Genomic DNA, 22,592 nt, shown 5'->3' with positions numbered 1-22,592 from the left:
TGGCAGGAAGCTTTTAGAAAATACATCTTTTTTTAATGCCAAATAATTGTAGAAAGGGAATTCATTACTGTCTAATTTTTGCCTAAAGTCCTGCACTGTGTAGTGCCTGCTGTCTTGCTGACACATATTTTGCTACATCTGATCTCCAAGTATTGAAACTGGTTTATCTTTTGTCTTTTTATTTTTTATTCCTTACCTGGTGTGCTTCCAAGCCTCCTAAAAGCCAATTTTACATGTACTCACAGCTGCCTTCTACCAGGCACCTAAATTATTTTAGATTCTCATTTAACCACCTGCAATTACATGATATTGGGTGGCAGCTAAGTCATTTTTTATACATCCAGGAGTCTAGCCTGTAGTGAATGGGACCACACTCAATATTTTTGGGGGGATACTAAGCTCAGCTACTGGATTTGAATGGGGCAGATGTGAGTGGGGTCTGTGCAGTTTGTAACCTGGATTGGAGCAATCTGGAAAATAACAAATTATTGTAACAAAAAGTCATGCTAAAATGACTAAAAATTAATAAAAGTCTTGATAATTACTAAAAATCATGATAATGATCCTGAATGTAGAACTGTAGGCTGTGTTTAGAGTGGGCCAAGACTTTGGAAAAAAAGGGATATTTGGGCACAGGAAGATGTGCAGGTAAGAGCAGTGGGAAAGGTGAAACAGGATTTCTCTGTGGGTGTGTGTGGTCAGACATGGCAGCTTCAGAAAGGAAAGATGGTTTAAAGCATGGAGGACTTGCTAAGTTGAAACTTGTTAATAAATGGCTTGAATTTGTCACCTTGGAGTTCACATATCCCATACCAGGACTCTTTTGGTAGTTAGGAGCATTTTGTATTTAAATGTTTGCAGATGTGAAACTGTCACTCTTGAAGTGGGAAGTATCCTCAAGGAAGTTTTCAGGGAGAAGGTGAACTTCATTAAAATAAAAGTTTGCTACTTTTGTGATGCCTAGTCCTGCTGTCTGTCTATCCAGCAGCAGTTTGGTGCCAAAACCTTGCTCTCCTGTTTGCCCTTGCTGTCACAGGCAGCATGAGGGGAAACACTTCTGGCACAGGAGCAAGAAATATCACAGAAAAATCTCCCAATTATACAGTGCAGAGTGAAAAATTGCCTCAAGTTTTGCACTTGGCCTGGTACACATTGACAGGATTGTGAGGATTTGCAGCCAATAACCTTGTGGCAAAGGATTTTGCAGGATGGTTGTGTTTTCCTTCCTGGACAAAAAGCCATGTGCCCATGTGCCATCCACCATCTGCTGGTTGCTACTATGCTTCCTGCCTTTGGAATGGTTTCCTTGACTTGTAGAATGTCAGTTTGTAATTGATTTTGTATTTTTGAAATTTAATTTTTTTTCCTCCTCACCTTTGGTGATAAATGAGAAAAGGTATTTTTGTATTTCTGCTGCTGGGTATTCTGACATTCACCTTCTGTAAAAAGACATTTCATGTCTATTAATAAAGTGAGTAAAATTGGGCTTAAGATTATTCTGAAAGATGAAACATATTACAATTACTGCATAAAATGTGTCTTAGACACATTGACCACCAGGATAATTAAAGCAACACCCAAAATGAACCATAGATTCAAAAAAAAACCTAGGGGTTCTTAATAAGAAGTGTCACTGTAAATAATTAATGAGTCTCAGAACTCCAGCAACAAAAAAGTGAACTATATCTCAAGTGTGTTTCAAGGTTACAAAATCTTAGAAACAAAATCTTTGCAGCTGAGTCTTTTGTTCAAACACAGACTAAGAACATAAGGATGACTCCCCATGCCAGATTTTTCTGGACCATCACCCTGTTCCCAGCAGTGAGATGCCTCAGAATGGCTTAAGAATAGGAAAGGCATTTGTGAGGTTTGGTCTTAGTAGTCCCCTGGACTATACTTGTTCTTTCAAAGTATCCTGAGCCAGATGTTTTTCCATGTAATGCTTGGTGTATTCCTCTTCCAAATCTTTGTCCCATCTTCCTTTGGACCTGCAGAGAGTTGGATCCACATCATCCATTATAGAGGAGCTGTGCAAGCATCCTGCCTGGTGAGGCAGAAAATCACCCATTGTCTTTTCAATCATTTTGATGGCAACTTCTTAAATAGTAAATTGACTCTAACATTTTTTAAATTCATCCCAATTTTCACCTTCTCTGGGGAGAGGAAAATGAGTAGGAGAGTTGCAATGACTGCAGAGCTGAACTGATGTTTGGCATTTGCATCCCTTACATTGTTTTCACTGGAAAATGCAGTGTTTAAATACAGCTCTCATAACCAAAGGTGGCACTCCATTAGCAGATAGCAGCTTTCCTAAGTGTAGTTGTCTGGATCCCTGGTTTTAACTTTGTTTCCAAGTAAATTATGTTTACAAGGATATGTTTCCCTCAACCCCCTTGCACATATTCCTTATGTTCTCTTCCACTCTTTCTGGTAACTTCTAACTCATTCTGGTAACTTTTAATTCTGACAAAAATTGGAAAACAGAACTCTAAAGGATCAATCAATTTTTGATATTTTTATTTAATCAACAGCTAAAATGATGAAGGAAGTAGGCAAAAGACACTTCCATAGGCATTTAGTGTTCATTAGTTCTGTTCTTCATGGAATAACATTTTTTTTTCCCTAGGCATTTTCTTTCTTTATCTTTCCTCTTTGACCCAGCAGAAAATGTCACCAAAATTCAAGTAAACTTTAGCAGTATTTGCAGTTCTTCCCTTGTACTTTACTGTGCCTGCTGTCAACCTGTGTGATATTACAAATAACCTAGAGGCTTTTAGAATTTTGCTTTAGACTAATTGCATGAGCAGAGGTAAATAAAAGAGACATCATTTTTCCAATTAACTGATTGGAATATTGATTTTGAAGTGTTTTTCAACTGTCATGGTGAAAGATCCTTCCTCCTGTAATGTTTTGGACTGTATATTGGAAATTTGCTGTTGTGTTGCTGATGCTTGTATTGTTTAAGCTTCAGTCAGATGCTGCCTCTCACTGCAGCTTTTTCAGGACAAAAAATTGAGCACAAGTTGTGTTTGGCTTAGTTTGGCTTTGAGAACTGTTGTTGGCCACAGGATCTTCTGAGGGAATTGTGGACCAGCTTGAGGTCCAGATATAAGCCTAAAAATATTCAAAGCAAGGAACAGTATTTATTATATTACTATGTATATAAATATATATATTATCATTCTTTTATTATATTAATTGTTTATCATCTATTGCATATTATATCTTACAATGTAATAAGGCATATTATAATATTTTATCTGTATTTGTTGTATTATATTTATTTATTCTAGGTATATATATATGTATTAGGATTTGACACATTTACCCAGGGGAGCACTGCTGGTGTAGCTGTTGCCTTCCCTTGACTGACATTCCACAGAGGCATTTCAGCCTCCTGAAATGCTGTAAAGTGACTCTGTGCCAAAGGCTCATGTTGTTGCTGAGTATGAGTCTTAATTATTAATGTGTCTACAACTTGGGAAGTGTTAATGGAGAGGTGTCTTTGTAGTGAGAGCAGTGAAGCTGGAAGGAGCAGGAATGTGTAATGAAAGGAAATGTGAGTGTGTGCTTAGAATATGGGGGAGGAAAGATTTTAAGGCTTGAGAAGTTAATGTTCCATCCCTTTTTGTGGAAGGTAGAATTAATGTTTCCAAAGTTTTTCCCACTCTGATTGTTTCTGGAAGAGCAGGTTTACAGTATCAGTTAGGAATACCAAAAATCAGCTGAAAGGTGGAATTTTATGTGCATTTCATCTTTTTAAAAATGTTTTGTCCATAGGGGCAGGACAGGGGTTCTGGGTGCCATGGGTTCCTTTTCCATAGAGTTTTGGACAGATTCTTCTATACAAAAACTTCAGTCAATACAGGCATGTTTCATCCACCTAGCCCTTTGCTCTGCTAGAAAGTATAAACAAAAAAACCCCAAAAACCAAGTCACACAAGACCATACAAACCCAACTGTACGGGATCTACAGAGCACTATGCACAAAGGTGCTGCTCCTTTACAAATACACCCTTTTTCTAAAAGCTGGCAAAGTTATTTGTACATATGTGAATGTATTTGAAGTGACAGAACAAGATAGGATTTAACTTTTTCTTGTCTCCTAATATATGTCTCTTAATATCTTACCTATTTCTTTGAGGTATGTATTAAAAAACAGTGTTTTATTCTCCTCTGAGTTAAATATATGCACGCTGCACAGGATTTTTCTGAACTTTCCCTGTTAGTGATCAGTCTTAAATTCAAATTAATTTATATATGTAGCTGCTGAGAGTTAAGGCTGAGGTTCTAATGTCATATTTTCATATGTTTTTAATATTAAAATCAACATGCATTTTTTTTTTAAATCAGTCATATGATAGAAGACTGTGACTATCATACATGGTTAAACTGAGCCTAAATCATAAAAACAGCTGCTGCTACTGATACACTTGTTTCTTCTCCCCACATTCTTATAAGAATAAGGAAAAATACAAAAATGTTGCAGCCATGGGTAATAAAACATTACCTCAAAATCTAGAGTGTTTCTTTTTATCTCCCAGGACTGAAAAATGCTGGAAGTCAGAGGAATAGTGTCATTATTGATCAGCTATTAAGCAGACAGGGCTTTTTCCTGACAGCAGCATTTTGATTTAGGTGTCTGACTTGCCTTGACACAGATCACAGATCCCTGTCCTTTCATGACCTGATGCTTTTTTATGCACAATATTTATTGAATATTGGGGAACTTGTTGCAGAGGGCTGGGACACTGGGTCTCTCTTTTCCTGAGTATTTTTCCCCTTACTTCCACTGTCAGTCTGTCCCTCAAAACTGCTTCCTGCTGCACTTTTTGTTTCCAATCTCCACTATTTTTTCTTCTTTAATCTGTAAGGAGTGCTCAACTTCACTTGTAACTCCTTCCTCTGCTGCAGATTGCCAAATTGAATCCATTTGAACTACCTTCCTGCTCACATCTGTTTTCTGAGAGATTTTCATCACTGCCTGGGATGGTGAATTCTTGAAATTCAGCCTAAGGAACCAGTCCTTCATGTAGCATTTTGGGGATTATATATTAAAAAATGCATAAGCCACAAATCTCTTTTTGTGATTCACAACAGTGGCAGTGCATGTTTCCCTCTGAATCAATTGCAGATTTCATCAGTCCCACTTTATACCTGACTCTGAATTTGTTTTAAGCCCTTATTTTATAAATGTATAGGGGCTATGATAATTTGTCAATTCTCTAATTTTAGCTATCTCCAGAACTGAGATCTGGCTTATTAAAACTGAAAGTGTTTCGTTAACAAAAGCACATTTATTCCTGACAGCTCCACAAAATTAGGGTCTCCTCCAAACCCCTACTCAGACTTGAAGCCTTTATGCTCTGCTATATGTGACAAAAGCTTCAGGACTATTCCTGTGCAACATTATTAAAAAAAAAATGTTGAGAGATTAATCTCTCAGAGCTTTGTCTTAGGCATGGGGGTGTAACTGCCTTAATGAATATTATAATGATATTTTCAGCAAAAAAATAGCAACCTAAACCACAAGTGCTAAAAATAGAAAAAAATCTTGGGTAGGTGATCTTTCATAGTGGCAAGTTCTCCCTTAAGATCTATCAGGTAAATGATGCACATATTTCAAGCTGTCGTTGCAGCTACTTTTTCCAAGCAATTCACTGGGTATCTATTGGAAAAGAAGGAAAGGGAGAATATAACATTAAAAGGTTGACACCACAGGTCTCAGACCTTTTTTTTTGTAATAAACTGCAGCAGTGAATTAAATATCTCTGAGTGTATTCTTACTCAGAGTTTTACAATAGTGCTTAGGATCAACCCTTGAGCTGTTTTCAGTTCCCACAATTTTATATTCAGAGATTTAGAAGAAGGATTTCTACTGCCTGAGAAAGGACCTTTGCCATTATTCAAATAAAAGAGTTTATTGGATCCTAAGGGCAAGGTCATCTTACTGATGTTGCTCAGATAATGGCAGAAATTGGTCTGAAAACCTTCAGCTTAACTATTTTTTACCTGTATTTTTGTGTATTATCCCCCAACATTTTTCCTGGTTTCTCATTTTTGTTTAGTATGAAAACAATTGAAACAAATTTTTGCTTAGAAAATGAAAACCTCTGTTATTTCTGAGAGGGCTGCATTAACTTTTTTCAATATTTGAAAAGATTTTGGGATGAAGGCATTCTAGATGGATTGATCTAATTTTCATATCTTGATAGGAATTATATTAAAGAGCCAAATTACAGGATACATGGATAAATTTATGGCAGTGAAGCCTTGGGAGCTGTGAGCATGGCTTTGGAAATTAAGCCTCAGAAATCAGTTGGGAATCCTCTGAAGGGCTTATTGAGCACTTGATTAAGGGAGGTTCATGAATTTCCTATGCTTGGATTTTCAGCAAATTCTTCTTGGGGTCATTTCACAAAAACTCTCAAGGAAGCAGAACTGTCCTGAATAAAAAGGAAATTTATTTCATGAGTTTAAAGACTGGTGAAAGGATAGGAATCAAATGCCACTTTCAGAATGGAGAAATTAATTTCTGAGTCCCACAGGTATCTGTGCTGAAACCTAAGTTATTAAGATGATCTTGGAAATTGGGGAAGGGAGGAAGGTGGATGAGTTTGCTAATTAGCCAGGGCAGTGAAATGCAGCATGTGAAGAATTACAGGAAAAGATTCCCATGTCAACAATGGTGATGCTGAAGCAGCAGCTGAAAAATCTGTGCAGGTGAACACAAAGAAATGCACATAGGAAGAAATTATCCTTAGATAAGAATAGATAATAGGTAAAAAATGTGTCTAATTATCAGTACTCAGGAAGGAAATCTCAGAGCTACTGTGGTCAGTTTGCTGAAAATTTCTGTACAGCAGTGCTAAAAATGGTAATTAAATGGAAGGAACACAGAATAAACCAGGAAACAGTGCCCTTGGGTATCTGTTCCTTCCCTTTCAGCTGAAAGGATGCTGAGAGGGATGGGAAATGTGCTCCAAGGGCTGGGATCACATCTGCCCTGTCCCACCACAGCTGGTGGCACACAGACATGGGGAAGGTGCACCCAGTGTTTGCTTTTAATCACAGCAGCAGAATTAGAAGCATGAAACAAAATGAAGTAATGTATTTAAGATCCCAGAAGGGCTTTTCACACAAGGCATAATTGAATTTTGGAATTCATTGACATAAGAGATTGCATGTGCCAAAGGTTTACATATGTTCAAAAATCAATTACTCATTGGGAAAAAAAAAAAAATCCATGGATTCTTCTTAAGCACAAAGAAATCCTGAGCCACAGGGTAGGTCTGGGAAAGTTTAATAAGATAATCACTCCACATACTTTTTCTCATTATTTTATTAAGAATGCTCTACTAGTTATATAAAATGTTACAGATGGATCCTTAGTCTGAAGCCATATGTCCATGCTTAAAGGAAAACAGAATTATACTAGTTTATATCTGAGATTTGGCTATAAAAATCTGAGATGAACTCTGTAGTTTTCGTTTATGTAACATACCAATGACCCCAAGAGATGGTAAATGTGTTGAAGTGTTTATACAGAGTTAGAAAAAACTAAATTAGGATGCTTTTAAAAAATAAATATATGTTGAAAATGGTATGAATAATGAAATATTCTTTCCTGAATCTATCTTATTATATTTTGGAAACACTCCTCTGGGCTTACCTTATTTTTACTGATGAACTCATAATTAAACTACAAAAAGTAGGAAATTATTTGAAAGCCACATTTACTTTCCTGTGGGAGATAGCTACTTCCTATCTCCCTTTCTTTTGATAGTGTATTAATACATGGCCACTTCTGTAACGTGTCAGAAAACTGCACAGTATAAACATTCACACAGAATCACAATTTTGGAAGAGACCTCCAAGATCATTGAGTCCAACCTATGGGCTAACACCTGAACTAAACCATGGCACAGGGTGCCACATCCAATCTGTTTTTTTAGACACATCCCGGGATGGTGATTCCACCACCTCCCTGGGCAGACAATTCCAGTACTTGATCACTTTTTCTAATATCCAACCTGTATTTCCCTTGGTGCAGATTAAGACTGCATTCTCTGGTTCTGCCAGTGCTGCCTGGAGAAGAGCCCAACCCCACCTGAGCACAGCCACCTTTCAGGGCCACCCCAGTCCCAACATTTCCAAAGATCCTTTTGGTTCATCTATCTTTTAAGTCAAAAGCAGCAATTGCCAGGGGCCCAGCCGTTGTAAAGCGAGTTGTCTGAGAGCTGTCTGTCTCCCCGAGCAGTGGCACGCAGCTGGTGACATCGAGCGGGGACAGCACGGTGCGCATCTGGGAGCTGTGGCGGCGCGGCTGCGTGCTGACGCTGCGGGGCCACTCGCGCGCCGTGCGCGGCTGCTCCTGGCACTCCTGCGGGGACTTCGTGGCCTCCGCCTCCACCGACGGCACCGCCAAAATATGGGATGTCAACAGGTAGGGCTTGCTGTTTGCTGCTACGAGCTCGTAAGTACACAGCGCGCTTTTTTTTGGTTTTTTTTTTTGGTTAGCCAAGTGGAAATTTATTTTAGTCATTATCTAGGTTGCAGCAAGGTGACTCTTGATTAATAAATCCACGGATACTTTCTTTGTTATCCAGGCAAATGCATTTTTATGAAGGTGCTTTTAGAATATCAGTGTGTTTGTCCTTGCCAATTAATTGTTAGCTCCTTAACTCTCTCCAATTGTCTTCAGTTTTGATTAACTTACACCTTAAAGAAACGGAATGGATTTATCTCTTTCCAAACTATCTCTCTATAAACTAGATTCCAGAATTACTCTGCTGTACTAGGTGTAATTTTTAACAGCTGAGTGTCATCAGCCACAGAGAAGTTTCCAGTCCTATAAGTCTTTTCCCTGGTTCTTTATTATCCAGTCCTAATGGATTTTTCCATTTCCTATTGGACTTTTTCTTCCTTTGCATTTGAATGAGATAGAGTACCACCATCATGGCTGTTGCCCACTGCAGGGGAAGAAGCTTCACTGAAAAAGCAAGGGAAAATTTTTTCTTCTGTTGCTTTTTCCTAAATCCCTCCCATTCTACTGCTGTTTGCAGTGAACCCTTAATGGAGACTTCTCAAACTGTTGCAGTTCATCCAGATTCCACTGAGAGTTAATTTAAACTCTGTCACTATTGGATTTCAGTTTTGCTTTCAATCCATGAATTGAGGGAGCATTAAGTGATATTAAAAATATTGTTTCAAAATGGGATACCTATCCTTTAATGAATTGTTCTAAATTATTGTGGGAAAAAAAACAATCTACTTAAGTTTTTTTTTAAGTTCAAGGCAGCTGAGAGGTGGCTTTTATAATAGAAATGGTCAGTCAGTCCTGAGAACAGAGGATGCTTCCACCATTACTATCAGTAATAGGCATTGATCAGTGTTTTCCTTAGAAATTGAAACAGAAAAATCTAATGTATTGTTGCCTCTTTTCTTAACCTCTTGTATATTTCTAATGCTTTGATCATCTTTTATGGCATATTCATGACCTTTAAGAAATAATACTAACAATCGCTTTAATTTTATGTCAAAATGGGTTTGAATTTGCATAGGCAAAGGTTTTGTTTAGACAGCTGAAAATGCTTTCTCTACTGAGGAAGCTTTTGTAGTCAGAGGAATCAAAGCAAACCTTCACCACCAACCCATGGTGCCTCCCACTCACAGTCATCACCAGCTCCCATTTCTGCCTCCAGTCTATCTGAGCTCTTGCTTTGCCTGTGACAATAAGAGAGCAACATCCCAGTCGTGGTGTGAAAGGCTGACTATCCATGCATAATCATTGAAGCACCAAAAATTATGCAAAATCTCAGTAGCTACATGCAGCAGGAAGTGGTATAAATTAAGGTGTATTCAAAGTATGAAAAAAAGTTCCTGTGGGAGTCCTCACTGCTGGGTTTTTGGTGTGCTCCTAGTAAAAGCCATGTGCTGGGTGCTGTTGTATTTCTCAGTGCAAAACCAGGTGAGTTTTGCTGTGGTCAGTTCAGGTGAGTTTGTAGAGCTGTATGTGGTGTAGGCTGTGCAGAAATGGCACACTTTTGAAGAGCTTCTCTAAAAGGGGTTTGATGTCAAGATGTGGCTGTTTCAAGCTTAAGCCATCCTGGTTCTGCAGAGCACTGAGCTCATGTTGGCTCACTGAAGTGAAAAATCAGCCTGTGCAGCATCTACAGGAAGGTTTGGAAATTAGAGAAGGCTATGGACAGATGAATGAGCTGAAACCTCTTTTGTAAGCTATGGGGGGGACTGGACTACACTGAAATTCCTTTAAATTGTGGAGAACTACTTGGAGGGGTGTTGAGGTGTTTGAGAAAAAGATCTTTTGCCCCAAGGGAATGGGGGTCTCTGTTCTGGAGACTGGAAAGATGAACAGGGACATTTGATGGAAAAAGAGATGAAGAGATCTTTTGCCTTGGAACAGCTTGCTTTTAAAAGTAATACCCCAGGAGGGTTTTTTTTTTGGCATGACCCATAACACAGCTCTGGAAAGACTGTGAAGATGAGAGGAATTCCACAATTTGCAGATTTTCCTGGGCAGATGCAAATTGTGAAAGTATAAACACACCCTATGACCAAAACAAGAAAGAACTTTTCTTTCTAGAGTGAACTGAAATGATTATTTAAGTGGAAAACTGACTGAAGTGTTCTCTGTATGTTGTTGTTAAGGAATATGGAAGGTGGGGGGGGCGGGGGGGAGTAATCTGGAAGTCTTATTCCAATTTTTTTTTTCTGTGTTATTAACAAATTTATTCTTTATACCCTTTTAAGTTTTAGGCCTGCTTTGTTTTTGCTCCTAAATCCTATCTCAAAGAGCAATTGAGTATACTAAAATTGGCAAGCCTAAATCAAACCAAGACACTTACAAAGTTATTTTTCTTCCCATCCCCACAGTCCAGGTGCTCATCCAGGTGCCATCATCACTATTATCCCTCCCCAGGTGCCACAAGCTCTGAGCAGGGCACAGAGCCCAAGAGAACATTCTTGTGGGCGGGTAATAGTCAGTGATCACTGTTAATCTAGTGGTTTTATTCTTTCCACTAAGAATTAACATTTTTTATCTATGAGAGCTGTCTTTCTTCCTTGATATTGCATACTTACATGGATACCTGCTTTCAAGTTGAATGGGTCTGGAAAGGAGCAGATTGTAGGGGAAGAAAAACAAGAAGGATATTAGAGTTATTACTGCCACCTCTCTGACAGAAGTATGTTTTAAATAATGTTACAAATTAAAATACATCCATTTCTGTAGTGGCTGACAATTGTCTTTATTTCCAAGTTTCAAAAAAAGCCACTTTTATACATTAGCAACCTACTTTTCTATAAATGTTGCTTTTGGAAAATATACAACATTCTCTGCAGTTGTAAACTTGGTGTTAAGAAACTGGGGAGGTTCTTTGCTGTTTTTTAGCACCAAAATCCAAGGTGCAATTTGCAATCATCAAAGGCCTTACTGAAATCCAAATAATGCAAGATGAAGAATATAAGATCTCTTGACTAGGAAAAGCCTGCCAGCAGTTTTAATAAATTACATAATTCATTGCCAATGATGAGAAAGTTCTGCCTAGTAAATATTTCAATTTTATTTTCTTATAATGTGAAATTACTGCTGGGGTTTTTGTTTGTTTGGGGATTTTTTATTATTCACAAATTTTTTTTCTGTGTATACTGAAAGTTTCAATCATATATCAAGCCACAAATGACATTCCTACCAGGAGGATAATGTGAGGTAACTTTGTAGTAAACTATGTTCTTCTGGACAATTTATTTGCCTTCTGTTTAAAGATACAAGCTGAGTTTAAGAAATCAAACAGAAAGCAAAGAAACAAAAATCCAAGCCCCTTTCTTTTTCCCTGGAAATACAGACACAAGCTGAGAGACAGCCATGATCTGATTACTGAAGGACTTGAGGGAGTCTGATTTCTGCTGTTGGAACTTCCTGATGCTTTCTGCTGGGATAATTGTTTGCTTTTTAAAGAAATGAGAAAGAAAATTGTGTTATATTGGGACAGGGGGTGCAGGGAAGAAAACTGACTCGTGTTTCTGCCATGGCTGGAAAAACATTAAACCAAACCAAAACAGCAAAACAGGGACATATCTGCTACCCTCAAAATGATCCTCACTTCCTAATGATTATGAAAATAGGAAGTTGGAGAAGAAAGGAAGAGGTTTATAATTTGTGGCCAGGATTTTATTCAGCAGCACAGCTCAGGTTGAAAAGTCACAGCCTGTTGTGTTATAGCACAGCAGGCAGTTCCAGGGGTTTTTTTTCTCAGACCATAAATTCAGCACTGTCAAAGTCATTTTGGCAGGATTGATTTCAATTATCCAGGGGTAAATATCATCAGAGATTTACTGCCTGATCTCTGATATGCAAATCAAGCTGAGCATCATATATCTCATGTAAACACAGGCAGTTGTTCAGCTTTGCAGACATATGCTCTACACCAAATGTTAAATGCAAACATTGTTATTTATGCTGTGAGCTTGAGAAATTGTTTGCAGCAGTCAGAACAGTCAGAATTGGTTTTCTCCAGTTGGTCCATTCTGCACTCATTAGACCAGTTCTCCACTTTACTCTACTTGCTTAGTAAAAAAAATGTGAAATTAGGCCAGCAAGACATGCAGTTGTGCTGTCCTGAAGCAGAGCCCAGGGTGAGGAAGTGTTTGTGAATTGGATCCATTTCTCTATAATCCATAATCCATCACTCATTTGTTTTCCTTTTCCATTAACAAGGCAATTTTTGTCTACTCACAGAAATTTCTCCCATAATCAAATTTTATTTTAAAAATTTAAAACACATATTTACCCCAGTCTTCAGTAATTTCTAGTGTCCATTGGTGCATTTTTGCAGGTGCTAATTTTAGAAGTGACTAATTGTGATTGTTATTAATTCTCCTGTGCAACCTCTAGGATAGTTTCCTGTTAATATGAAGTGTTAATATATTATTTTACTTATTTCCAGACATAAAAAACCAAAATTGTTGACACATTTTGCTTCTCTGCAACAAGACTGGACATTTTCACTTCTTTGCTCAAGTGTCAGATGTACCTGCCATTAATTATTAGTTTGTAGAAATAATTCCTTCTTGTGCTATGAAGCCCCTATTAAAATTATCTCCTGTTGTGAATTCTCTCTTCTTGTGACTTGGTAACTGCTGTTTATATTTTTATTTCTTCTCATGAGAAGCATTCAATTTTGGAAAATTTAGGGTTAGTATTTTAAAAAGTCAAGCAGGGATGGATTTTGTTGAATTAGAAGCCCCTCATCATTATGGCTTTCCTTGGAATGAAACCATGCAATGATGGCACTGCATTTGTTTTATTAATTTGTAGTATTTATTTTGTGTTATTATTTACACCTTGAGTGTATGCAGTGCAAGGCATGGTTATGCTGATTTTAAACTGCTGTTATATTTTGGGGTGTTTTGTTTATTTTTCCCTAGTTTCCCTAAAGTAAAGATTTAATGTTGCTGGAGTTGCCAAGTGGACTGGTCACACTTTTTGCTTTGTATCATCAGAGCCCAGGGTTTAGCCTGGCTTCTCCTGATATCCTTGACATTCATACTCTGTTTCTTTTTCTTCGTTTTTCCCTAAGCAATCAACAGCTTTGAAAAGCAATATTTACTTGCAGATTTGTAGGGTTTTTTCACCACACCAAGTGCACCTGCATCAGGATTCTGAAAAATCACCTGTGAAGGATCTTCTAGTTTCAAAATGGATTAAAAATTTTCAAATTTTGAATCAGGGTGAGTGTGTGTAGCCAATCCTTGTCCAGACACCCCATCTGAGGTGACACTTGTTCAGTGGGACACAAGCCACAAGCTCTTCTGGCCAGATCCCAGGTTTAATTGATTCCAGGAAAAGTGGAGCTAATCTATTTTCAGAGAAGACAAATGTCCTCCAGGAAATTAGAAGGCAGGTAGAAGAACTCAGAGGAAATGTGGAAGGACCATTTTTGGGTAGTTTGTAATGTCTCTCCTGACAGCACAGCAGGAAATGCTTGCCATTTTGATAAAGGAGAATTCCCTTTGGAATCCTCCAAGGAGCACTGGAGAGACAAGCTCCTATTAATCCTTCAAATCAAAACTAGGCCTATGCCCAAGTCTCCAAATTTATAATTATGCTACAGTTCCAGAACACATTTTCCAGGATCAGAAAGTAAAATCTCGTTGTTATAATTCCCAGAGAACCAATTGTAAAAAATCAATTTGAAAATGCAAATTATCAAGGAAAAAATGATATTCAAACAGAGCTATTCAGTTAAGGGGTAATATGGCTAAATCTTCATCCCACTGGATAAAATGAAGCTTAAGGTACAAAACTTTACAGGAAGTGTAGCTTGAACTGCATGTTGTAAACTTAAATCCCGTTGTGGATTTAGTATGAGACAACTTGCATCAGTAGTGAGAAATGTTTATTATGGTCACGTATTTGCAGGACCCAAAGGACAGAAAAATCTTAGCTGATTGCCATGGAATGCCTAAGCTGTGCAGGCCATGCCATTATTTACATTTGGGGAAAAAAACAAAGAGGTGAAAGATTTTACTGGGGGCTATGGGGTGAGTTACAACTGATGCCATCATTACAACACTGATTTTCCATTCCCTGGGGACATTAAAAATATGTCAAGAGTAGTTGTCTTCACATCTTCCTGCTGAATGAAAAGAAAGAAAATCAGTGTTGGATTTTCAGTAATAATCCAGATCCAGGAGAAATAGATGTTTATGTGAGTATTAATTACTCTGTAAAACATGACAAGAGTTGTGTAACTTCTGCTGAAATATTTGTACTGGTGGCTGTTGGATACTGGTCTGGATAAATCTGTTTTCTCTCTGGCTCTTACTGGAACCATCTGTGGCAATTTAGCCTGTGCAGAGGAGACGTATTTGAAGATCTTGGTAGTCAAAGTGATAATTTGTCTTTTGAATTCAAAATGTCTTGACTTTTTTTCCTAAAGCATTGAATGCACAGAAATGTAAGTGATTTGCTTTCTGATTTCTGCTACTGGTCTTGAGCTTCACGGCACAGTTTTTGATTAATGGAGGAGGGGGAAAAACAAGTTACTACTCCATTTTTTTAACAAATTGAGCTCCTTTCTAAAATGTCTGAGTTCTGCAGATATTTCTAAGTAGGCTTACCTGAACTCTACCATAGTTAGCTACACAACATTTCTTTTATGAAAAGATAGTTGAGAAAGTTGCACTTGATTTACATGAAAGGGTGTGTCATTTTCTGGTCTCAGAAGTTTCCTTGCTTCCATTGTTTCAGCATCCAGTATGGCTGGGAAAAAACAGATGCAATTGTTAGGGGATTTTTATGTTCTAGTTCTCATCTAGGCCAGATTTCCTAAATCCCTTCCACCAAATCCTACCCAGAGCAGCTGGCCAGGTCCAGAAGCTGATTGTACTGATTGTGTACACTGGAGGAAGCTCAGGCACCTTTTTTTTTCTCTCTTTGACAATGTGCAAGTTGAATTCTTTGTCTTATTTGCAAGTGTGCAGGAAACCTGCAAAATGTTAGTCAGATCTTGACAGGGTGTTTCCACTGTCCTACATTCAGAACTCAAACGCAGAGGGACCAGCACTGCAGGCACTCAGCACAATAGAAATCAGATTATAGTGTTCCACTCCACACCCAGCCTCATTAGCCAGTTGTTTTCTTTCTCCCTCATGTTACAGTCACTCATTACTGGCAGGCTTTTCTTTACCTAAGCTGTTTTCCTAGAAATACTGACTTACAGTATCTCCACCAAACCAGAAATTAATTGTACCAACGGAGTAATTCATAGAGCAGTGAAAACTGTCAGATGTTGCTGCAGAACTCAGGGAAGACAACAGCTCATTAAAATGATGTATCTTCATTATCACTCCCATCTCCTGTCAGTACCAGTGAGTGCAAATATTACACACACAGTGGTCCACAATCCAGTGGAGCACTGCCACACAAAATCCCTGTGTGCTGCAGAACAGGTAATTGTAGGTTATTTCCCTGCTTGTCTCCCAGTGAACTAAAAAGAGCAGGAAAACATCTTACTATTCATAAGCAGCAATACTCTTACAGGCATATCCACCTGAATGTGAACTATTTTTATCTGGTTTGAAATTAGATGCATTGGTCATTTGATTTCAAAGTCTGCTCTAGTGGATGCCTTAATACATGTAAATTCCTCATGTAATTTTTTGAATTCTTGTCCTCTGGCTCCAGGCAGTCTTCAGACATGTCTGTGTGTGATGCTTTGGGGGTTTTATTTTTCTTCCTTTTTATTATTTTCTTTTAAGGGTTCAGATGTTACACCAGATTATTTTCTCTCCCAAGTGCAGGAACTCTATTTGTGCTTCCTGTTAGAGCAAATTCAGTTTGTCTTTGATCAGCCTCAGTTGGAAAATAAACACAAGTCACATCTTAGTCCTTTCACAATTAATTCTTGCATACAAAAAAGTGCCCTAGGTCTTTAATTGATGTTGGAAGACACTGAATTGTGTTTTTACTTCCTTAAAATGTGTATAAATACTGTTTCCAGTCCAATAGTGAATTCTTTTCTCTGTGGCATTTTTCAGAAACTTGGGGCTCATTTCTGTCCTCACTCTTTGCACATCCCTAAGTGGTCAGACCTCATACAAATAACAGAGTTTCTTTGGTGCCCTGTGTGGGTTATTCTGAGACATATTTCCAAAATCATCCAGCAGGCTGTGAGCTGTAAGGTGTGTTCCCACATGATCCAAGTGGTTAAGCCTGTGAATACAGCAGACATGACCACTCTGACACTTCCCAGGAAAATAAGGGGAGTTCTGCCTTGATGGAGGTGAAGATCAGGATGAAGCAAATAAAAATGTTGGCAATTTCCCTTCTGCACTTCAATATTTTCAGGTTTTCTGATGCGAATTGAGACACATCATCACACAAAGATCTTGTTCTAGGCTGACCAATATCTTTCCCAGCTAGGAGTCAATTCACCATCTGCAAGACAATTTTTATGCATCTATTTACTGAACTCAGAGCCTGCAAAGGCGTGTGTGTCTGTGGGAAACCTATTAAATATGTATTGGAATTATCCACTTGATGCAAACCCAATGAATTTCTTTATATTTTAGTGTCTCTTTCAAGCATATTTCTGTCACCAACACAAACATTCTAGATAATAGAATCTTAATATGGAGACTGCAGTAAAATGTCAACAGAATTTGTGAATTATTTAATACAGAGCAGACGGTCACAGGGTGTTTCTGAGTTTGCTGCACACTGGCAACATAGCTGTAGTCAGACTCACATCCCTGCTCTGAAATTCAAAGAAAAAAAGTAAAAAAAAATATGTGTGATCTTCTGCAGTTACATTCTGCTCCTTTTAAAGCCCTTTCTAGATTCTTCTTTTTTTTTTTTTTTTTTTTTTTTTTTAATGTCAGGGTTTGTTTCATAATAATCTAGATCTTAGCTGACTTTGGAAGGTTGAGGTTGAAATGAGGGTTTGGGGACACTGCAGTACTAGGTGTGAAGTTAGCAGCTGGCACTGTGGGTTGATGAAAACCTAATTCTGAGTGTGTCAGCCTTCTCAGTGATCCATCTCAGGCTATCAGTCATGGCTTGACAGTACTTTGATTACATATGCAGCACCTTCAACAGTTGTAAACTGAGCTTTGCTATGTGCAGATGAAGATTTCAGTAGTGACTTGCAAAGGCCTTTCTTTCCCTGGAGAATAGTGGATATTCTTCTCATCCCATGACATTTACTTTGGGTGCACACTGGGATTAGACAGGTGTAGTTAGATTGCTATCAAATCATGCTGTTAACAGGGAAAGTTGGAACAAAAAGGAATATAAACCAAACTGTTCACATCCAGGAAAGGAGACTAAATTATTACTCTTAAACTTTGTGCTTGTTTCAAGTTAATCTTTTCCTTCCTCCAGCTGTTGGCAAAGGGAAATCCAGCCCTTTTCCAGCTCTATTTGGGGAGAACAGGGGTGGTGCATCATCTAAAAACAGTCAGAAAACAGCAGATCAAAGTGGTGGGAGGCATCCCTAGGAATTCTCTTCCCATTCTGTGTTCAGTCACTGATCTGAACATTCTGCACCTGTAGCTTCTGTGGGTGGGACCAGGCTCTTTATTCTTCACTCCAGAGATGCTTGTTAGAGAGCCTCCAATGACACTGTTTTAGTTGTGGCTCCATGTCTAGGAGCACAGCAAATCCATTATTCATCATGCCTTCCCAAGTTCACAAAGCCATTGCATAGTGCTGCATTACTCCTTAAAGCTGCCACCCAGTCAAATCCATTTTATTTGGACAAATAAGGAAACTCTGCACTGAAGAAAAACAATTTGAAAGCACACTGAAATTCATTTTCTTCACTTAAATATTGAAGTGCTTGTATTTATTGCATCTCAGCCTTGTTGTACTCTTTTCAAAAAGAATTTGCTTGTTTAATAGGTCTGAAGAAGTCTCAGTAAATTTAAAATGTGGAGGAAAATAAACTAACATCTGACAAGAGTCACAGTGCTTTTTATGCACATGAGTTGGGATTAAAGACATAAAATAAATAGATTTAAAATAAATTAAAATATTCTAAATTAATAAACTAAAGAAATTAACATGTAGTGAAATTAAATTATGACATGCCAGTACTGCTTTCTCTATTTTATATAGAATTTCATCACTAGAAGCTAGAGCAGCAATGGATCCTGAGGTGAAATAATGGTGGAGTTTTGTTTTGTTTGGGGGGTTTTTTGGGGTGCAGGGAGTGTGCTGGATTTGGATTTGGTTGGTTTTTTGAGGACTGAAAGATAATTTGAGTCAGTTTTATGTCAAGATGTAGTTGAGTTCTCTAGATTTATTCTGCTGGCCTCCTGTATAATTCTTGTTTTAGTTTTTCCCTTTTGTGGGTAGTTTTCCAATCGTGGTGGGGTCTTTTGGGTTTTTTTGAAGAAAGGCAAGAATTTTGTGCTAGTTCAGACCTGGGTCATCCATCCATCATTCAATTTAATGCAACTCCCAGCAAACAGAAGCCTGAGAGCCACTTCTTGTTCTCATCAGCTGCTCCCAGATTCTGGTGACAGCACAGGACAAAGTTCTCCTTCAGCAGCTGCTCCACCCTAAACTTAATTTAATACACACAGCTGGATCTTTGAAAGAGCCCCAAGGGTTGAATTGAAAATATATTGGTGCAGCCACATTGTCATGTGGGAAAATCCTTCTGTCTGGGCACCCAAAAGCTGTAGGAATCTCAGACTCTGCCTTGTCCAGCAGTTTGGAAGTCTCATCCTAAATAAGTAAATTTATAGAGAATATATGATAGAGCTTTATGGATGAACATAGTAGGTGAGGTATTTTAGGCTTTAGTGTACAGGAGTGGCATTTTTGAAAAGTGTGCTGTTATCCACTGTTACAGACTTATACTCTTGTTTAAAATAATTATTTCTTATATTGTCTGGGAGTTTTCAGAAGAAATAGATCAGATCAGCCTCACAAAGAAAATGTGTGTTCCAGCATAACATAATAAGTTTATCTGGTCTTCTGGTCTAAAGATATTTCAAATTTTGTTTTTCATTGTCACATTTGTTATTTTCTCTGTTATGTCTCACCAGTCAGTAGTTGTGCATATAATGCCATATTCTTTATTTATTAATGTGGTTGTGTAGAAGAGTGAAATAAATTATGACAAGGAAGAGAATGAAAGAAATAACAGATTCTTCAGGGTGGTTAAAATGCACCATAAAGGGGATCTGAATGTGAAGTGCAGATGGCTCATCTTCTCCACAATATATTATTTGAACAGCAAAAGCCTAAAACAGGTAAAATAACCTGTTCAAATAGTTCTCATATAAGCCTTAATATGCAGACACAAAAAATGAAATCTCTTGGCAGTGATCCATCAAAACACATGCATGAGGTGGTCTTTAGGCAAGGGGGGATTGAGACATCTGCATTTACTTGTTCAGGGTTAGCTTGAAAAGGCACTAGTTTTGGAGGTAAAGTTTTTGTAATAAAAAACCAAAAAGAAGACACAAATAATAAGATCATGGCAGCTTCATAGGGAGTGTGGAGCAGGCTGTGAGCTCAGTGCTGATGTCAGCTGATGTGGTAATTGAGGAAAACCCACTGTCACAGGGGAGAGAGAGGCTTTGCTTATTCAGTGGCAGCATTGCTGAGCAGCAAACACACTACTTGTCCTGCACTCTTTAATGTCTGCTTTAATGGGTTACAGCTATTTCATTATTACTGAGCCCCTGCTGATCTGATTAGCTCCTACCCCTGAGCCTGGAGGGGGAGGGTGGAGAAAATTGTTTCATGGAACAAGGCTCTGGTTTTCAGTAAATGATTTCTGATGGTTCTGTCTTCACCTGTCCAACAAAAGAAAATCCCTGAGGAAACTTGATTGGCAGAAAGTGCTGAACAAGGGTAAGAGTCAAAAAATAATCTAAGCATCACCATGTACCTTTCTGAACCTGAGTGTAGCTTGCTCCTGAGCTGAGGTCTGGAATTCTGGAACAGGTGGCTCTGCTTTCTGTATTTGCAAGGGAGACACAGGCATTTCCAAGGAGGAGAACTTTGTGTTCTAGTTCCTGGCTGAAGGACTGAAACAGCATTTTATTCCATCACTCTGAAATAGAAGAGCTGATCCTGGAGGGAGCCACTCCAGATCCTCTGGCTCTTAGTGCTGGGAGCAGTGAGCTGCACAAAGCTTTTCCTTTTCTGATGGATTTATTTACTGCATGCAGGCAGACTTGATGGACATGTTAGAAGCCACAAATGGGTGATTTGATACATGGGTGTTGATTTTTCAGGGGCAGGGGAAAGAGCTAAGCCTGGATTTTGGAATATGGAATGGGGGCTGTGTGCTCCTGCATGGTGCTCAGAGTGGATACCAGTGTGGGACCAAATCCCACTGGTGTGTTACACATGCTCTGGGAATGCCCACAGCATTCCCATTAGAGTCCTGCTAACAAATGCATCATTTCTGGCTGACAGCTGGGCTGAGAATTACTAATGAAATCAGGATTACTTAGATCATTCCCTGGCATCATCCTGCTACACACAAATACAAGCAAGGTCTGGTAAATTACTTTATCTGTTTTGACCAAGCTGATGAAAAAGGCATTGAAGATCTACATTTTGGATATAAAAGCTTTAATCTTCTTCTGTCCCATGACTTTCAAAGTCATATTTGTTGACCTAACTCTAATCTTGGGGAAGTATAATCCTTGTCAAATGAAACATGATCCAAATTTTAAACATATAAAAATGCATCTCCCTTCTGAAAAATTTAGATTGTAAGTAACAGGCCTCTGTTTGAACTAAAGTCGCTGAAATAGGTTACCAGAATTGATTTGAAGCCCGATTTCAGTGGAAAGTGAGCTTTTGCAACAGCTGTTGCCATGAGCTGAAATATGTCCTGTGCTGCCAACATTCAGGTGTTGAGCTGTGAGATTTTAAAGATGCCTTCATGAGCTACAGCCAAGCCTACACAGCAAAAGGGACTGAAGAATATATTACAATCTTACAAAAAGACCATAAACTATTCTTAAGTAGAGATTTTATATCTTACTGTTTTATCTTTTCTTTAAAAAAATAAAGCTTCACACCAAACCCCCTTCATCTGGAATCAGAAAATAATACAAATAATAAGACTTCTCATAGAACATTTTATTTGTTCAAAGAAATGCAAGACATTAAGAGACTAAATCTTCAGTGTAATAATGAGAAGATTCATTATTCATGTTTCAAGCCAATAAAAAAGGAGATAGATTATTGGCAAAGTTTTCACACCTTCTAATGAAAGCCTAAATAGAATATTATTAATTCAGTAACTTTGGCCTTCCACTCGCAAAAACATATAAAGCTATTGTCAATCCTATTTATTCTATGTATTCTCAATGTTTATCAAAATAGATCCTGAGTTTGAGTAGTATTGAAATCAACCAAGCACCAAAAGGTAATTGATTCTATTTCTTTTTTGTTTATTTGTGCCAGAATTCTAACCAACCATGGCACCAGGGAAAGTCTTTGTTCTGTAAAGCCCACCCTACCACTATCTATGTGCACTCAATATAAAAATTTATTATTATTATTATTATTATTATTATTATTATTATTATTATTATTATTATTTCCCAGGCTGGCATCAGGCAGCCAGGTCTGTGTCCAACACCACAGCAGCCAGTGGTAGCCTCAAAACTTTGTGGTTTTTTGTCTGAGAGTATTTTTTAACTCAATGCTTCATCTTCATGCACTGATCAGTGTCTGCCTGGTACTGGAAGTTTCCACATGCTCAATAAACACAGAGTTTCTATTTAAATACACACAGTGGAGCTCTGCCAGAAAAAAAATAAATACAGTATTATAATTGGCTACTTTGCCAGTAATACATATTGTGTTATATAAATTACCAGGAATTGAGGCAAATAAGCACTTTAATCCCAAAGGTAAGGCATGAAGTTTTGCAACCTTTTTCTCTTGCATTCACAGCACTCTCTTTCAAGGACTGTGATTATTTGGCTGTTACCTAATTTCACTACAGAATAGAAATCTGACTGGAGCATTGCTTTCTGCTGGCTAATTATAAATTTATTAGGGGAATTTTGCCAAATGTCCCTCA

The 22,592-nt window shown here is 38.1% G+C and overlaps 1 protein-coding gene across 2 annotated transcripts in view; it reads left to right on the top strand.

Annotated features, from left to right (window-relative positions):
• The window catches only part of SPAG16 (sperm associated antigen 16), a 354,438-nt gene that overhangs the window by 180,400 nt on the left and 151,446 nt on the right, over window positions 1-22,592 (top strand). For both annotated transcript variants that reach the window (XM_079310616.1, XM_079310617.1), the window contains exon 12: window positions 8,261-8,446. In XM_079310616.1, coding sequence (XP_079166742.1) covers window positions 8,261-8,446 — 186 coding nt within the window. The remainder of the gene's footprint in view (window positions 1-8,260; window positions 8,447-22,592) is intronic.

Source organism: Erithacus rubecula (genome assembly GCF_903797595.1).
Source record: "Erithacus rubecula genome assembly, chromosome: 8".
Taxonomy (NCBI): Eukaryota; Metazoa; Chordata; class Aves; order Passeriformes; family Muscicapidae; genus Erithacus; species Erithacus rubecula.
This window is presented reverse-complemented; position numbering and strand designations above follow the sequence as displayed.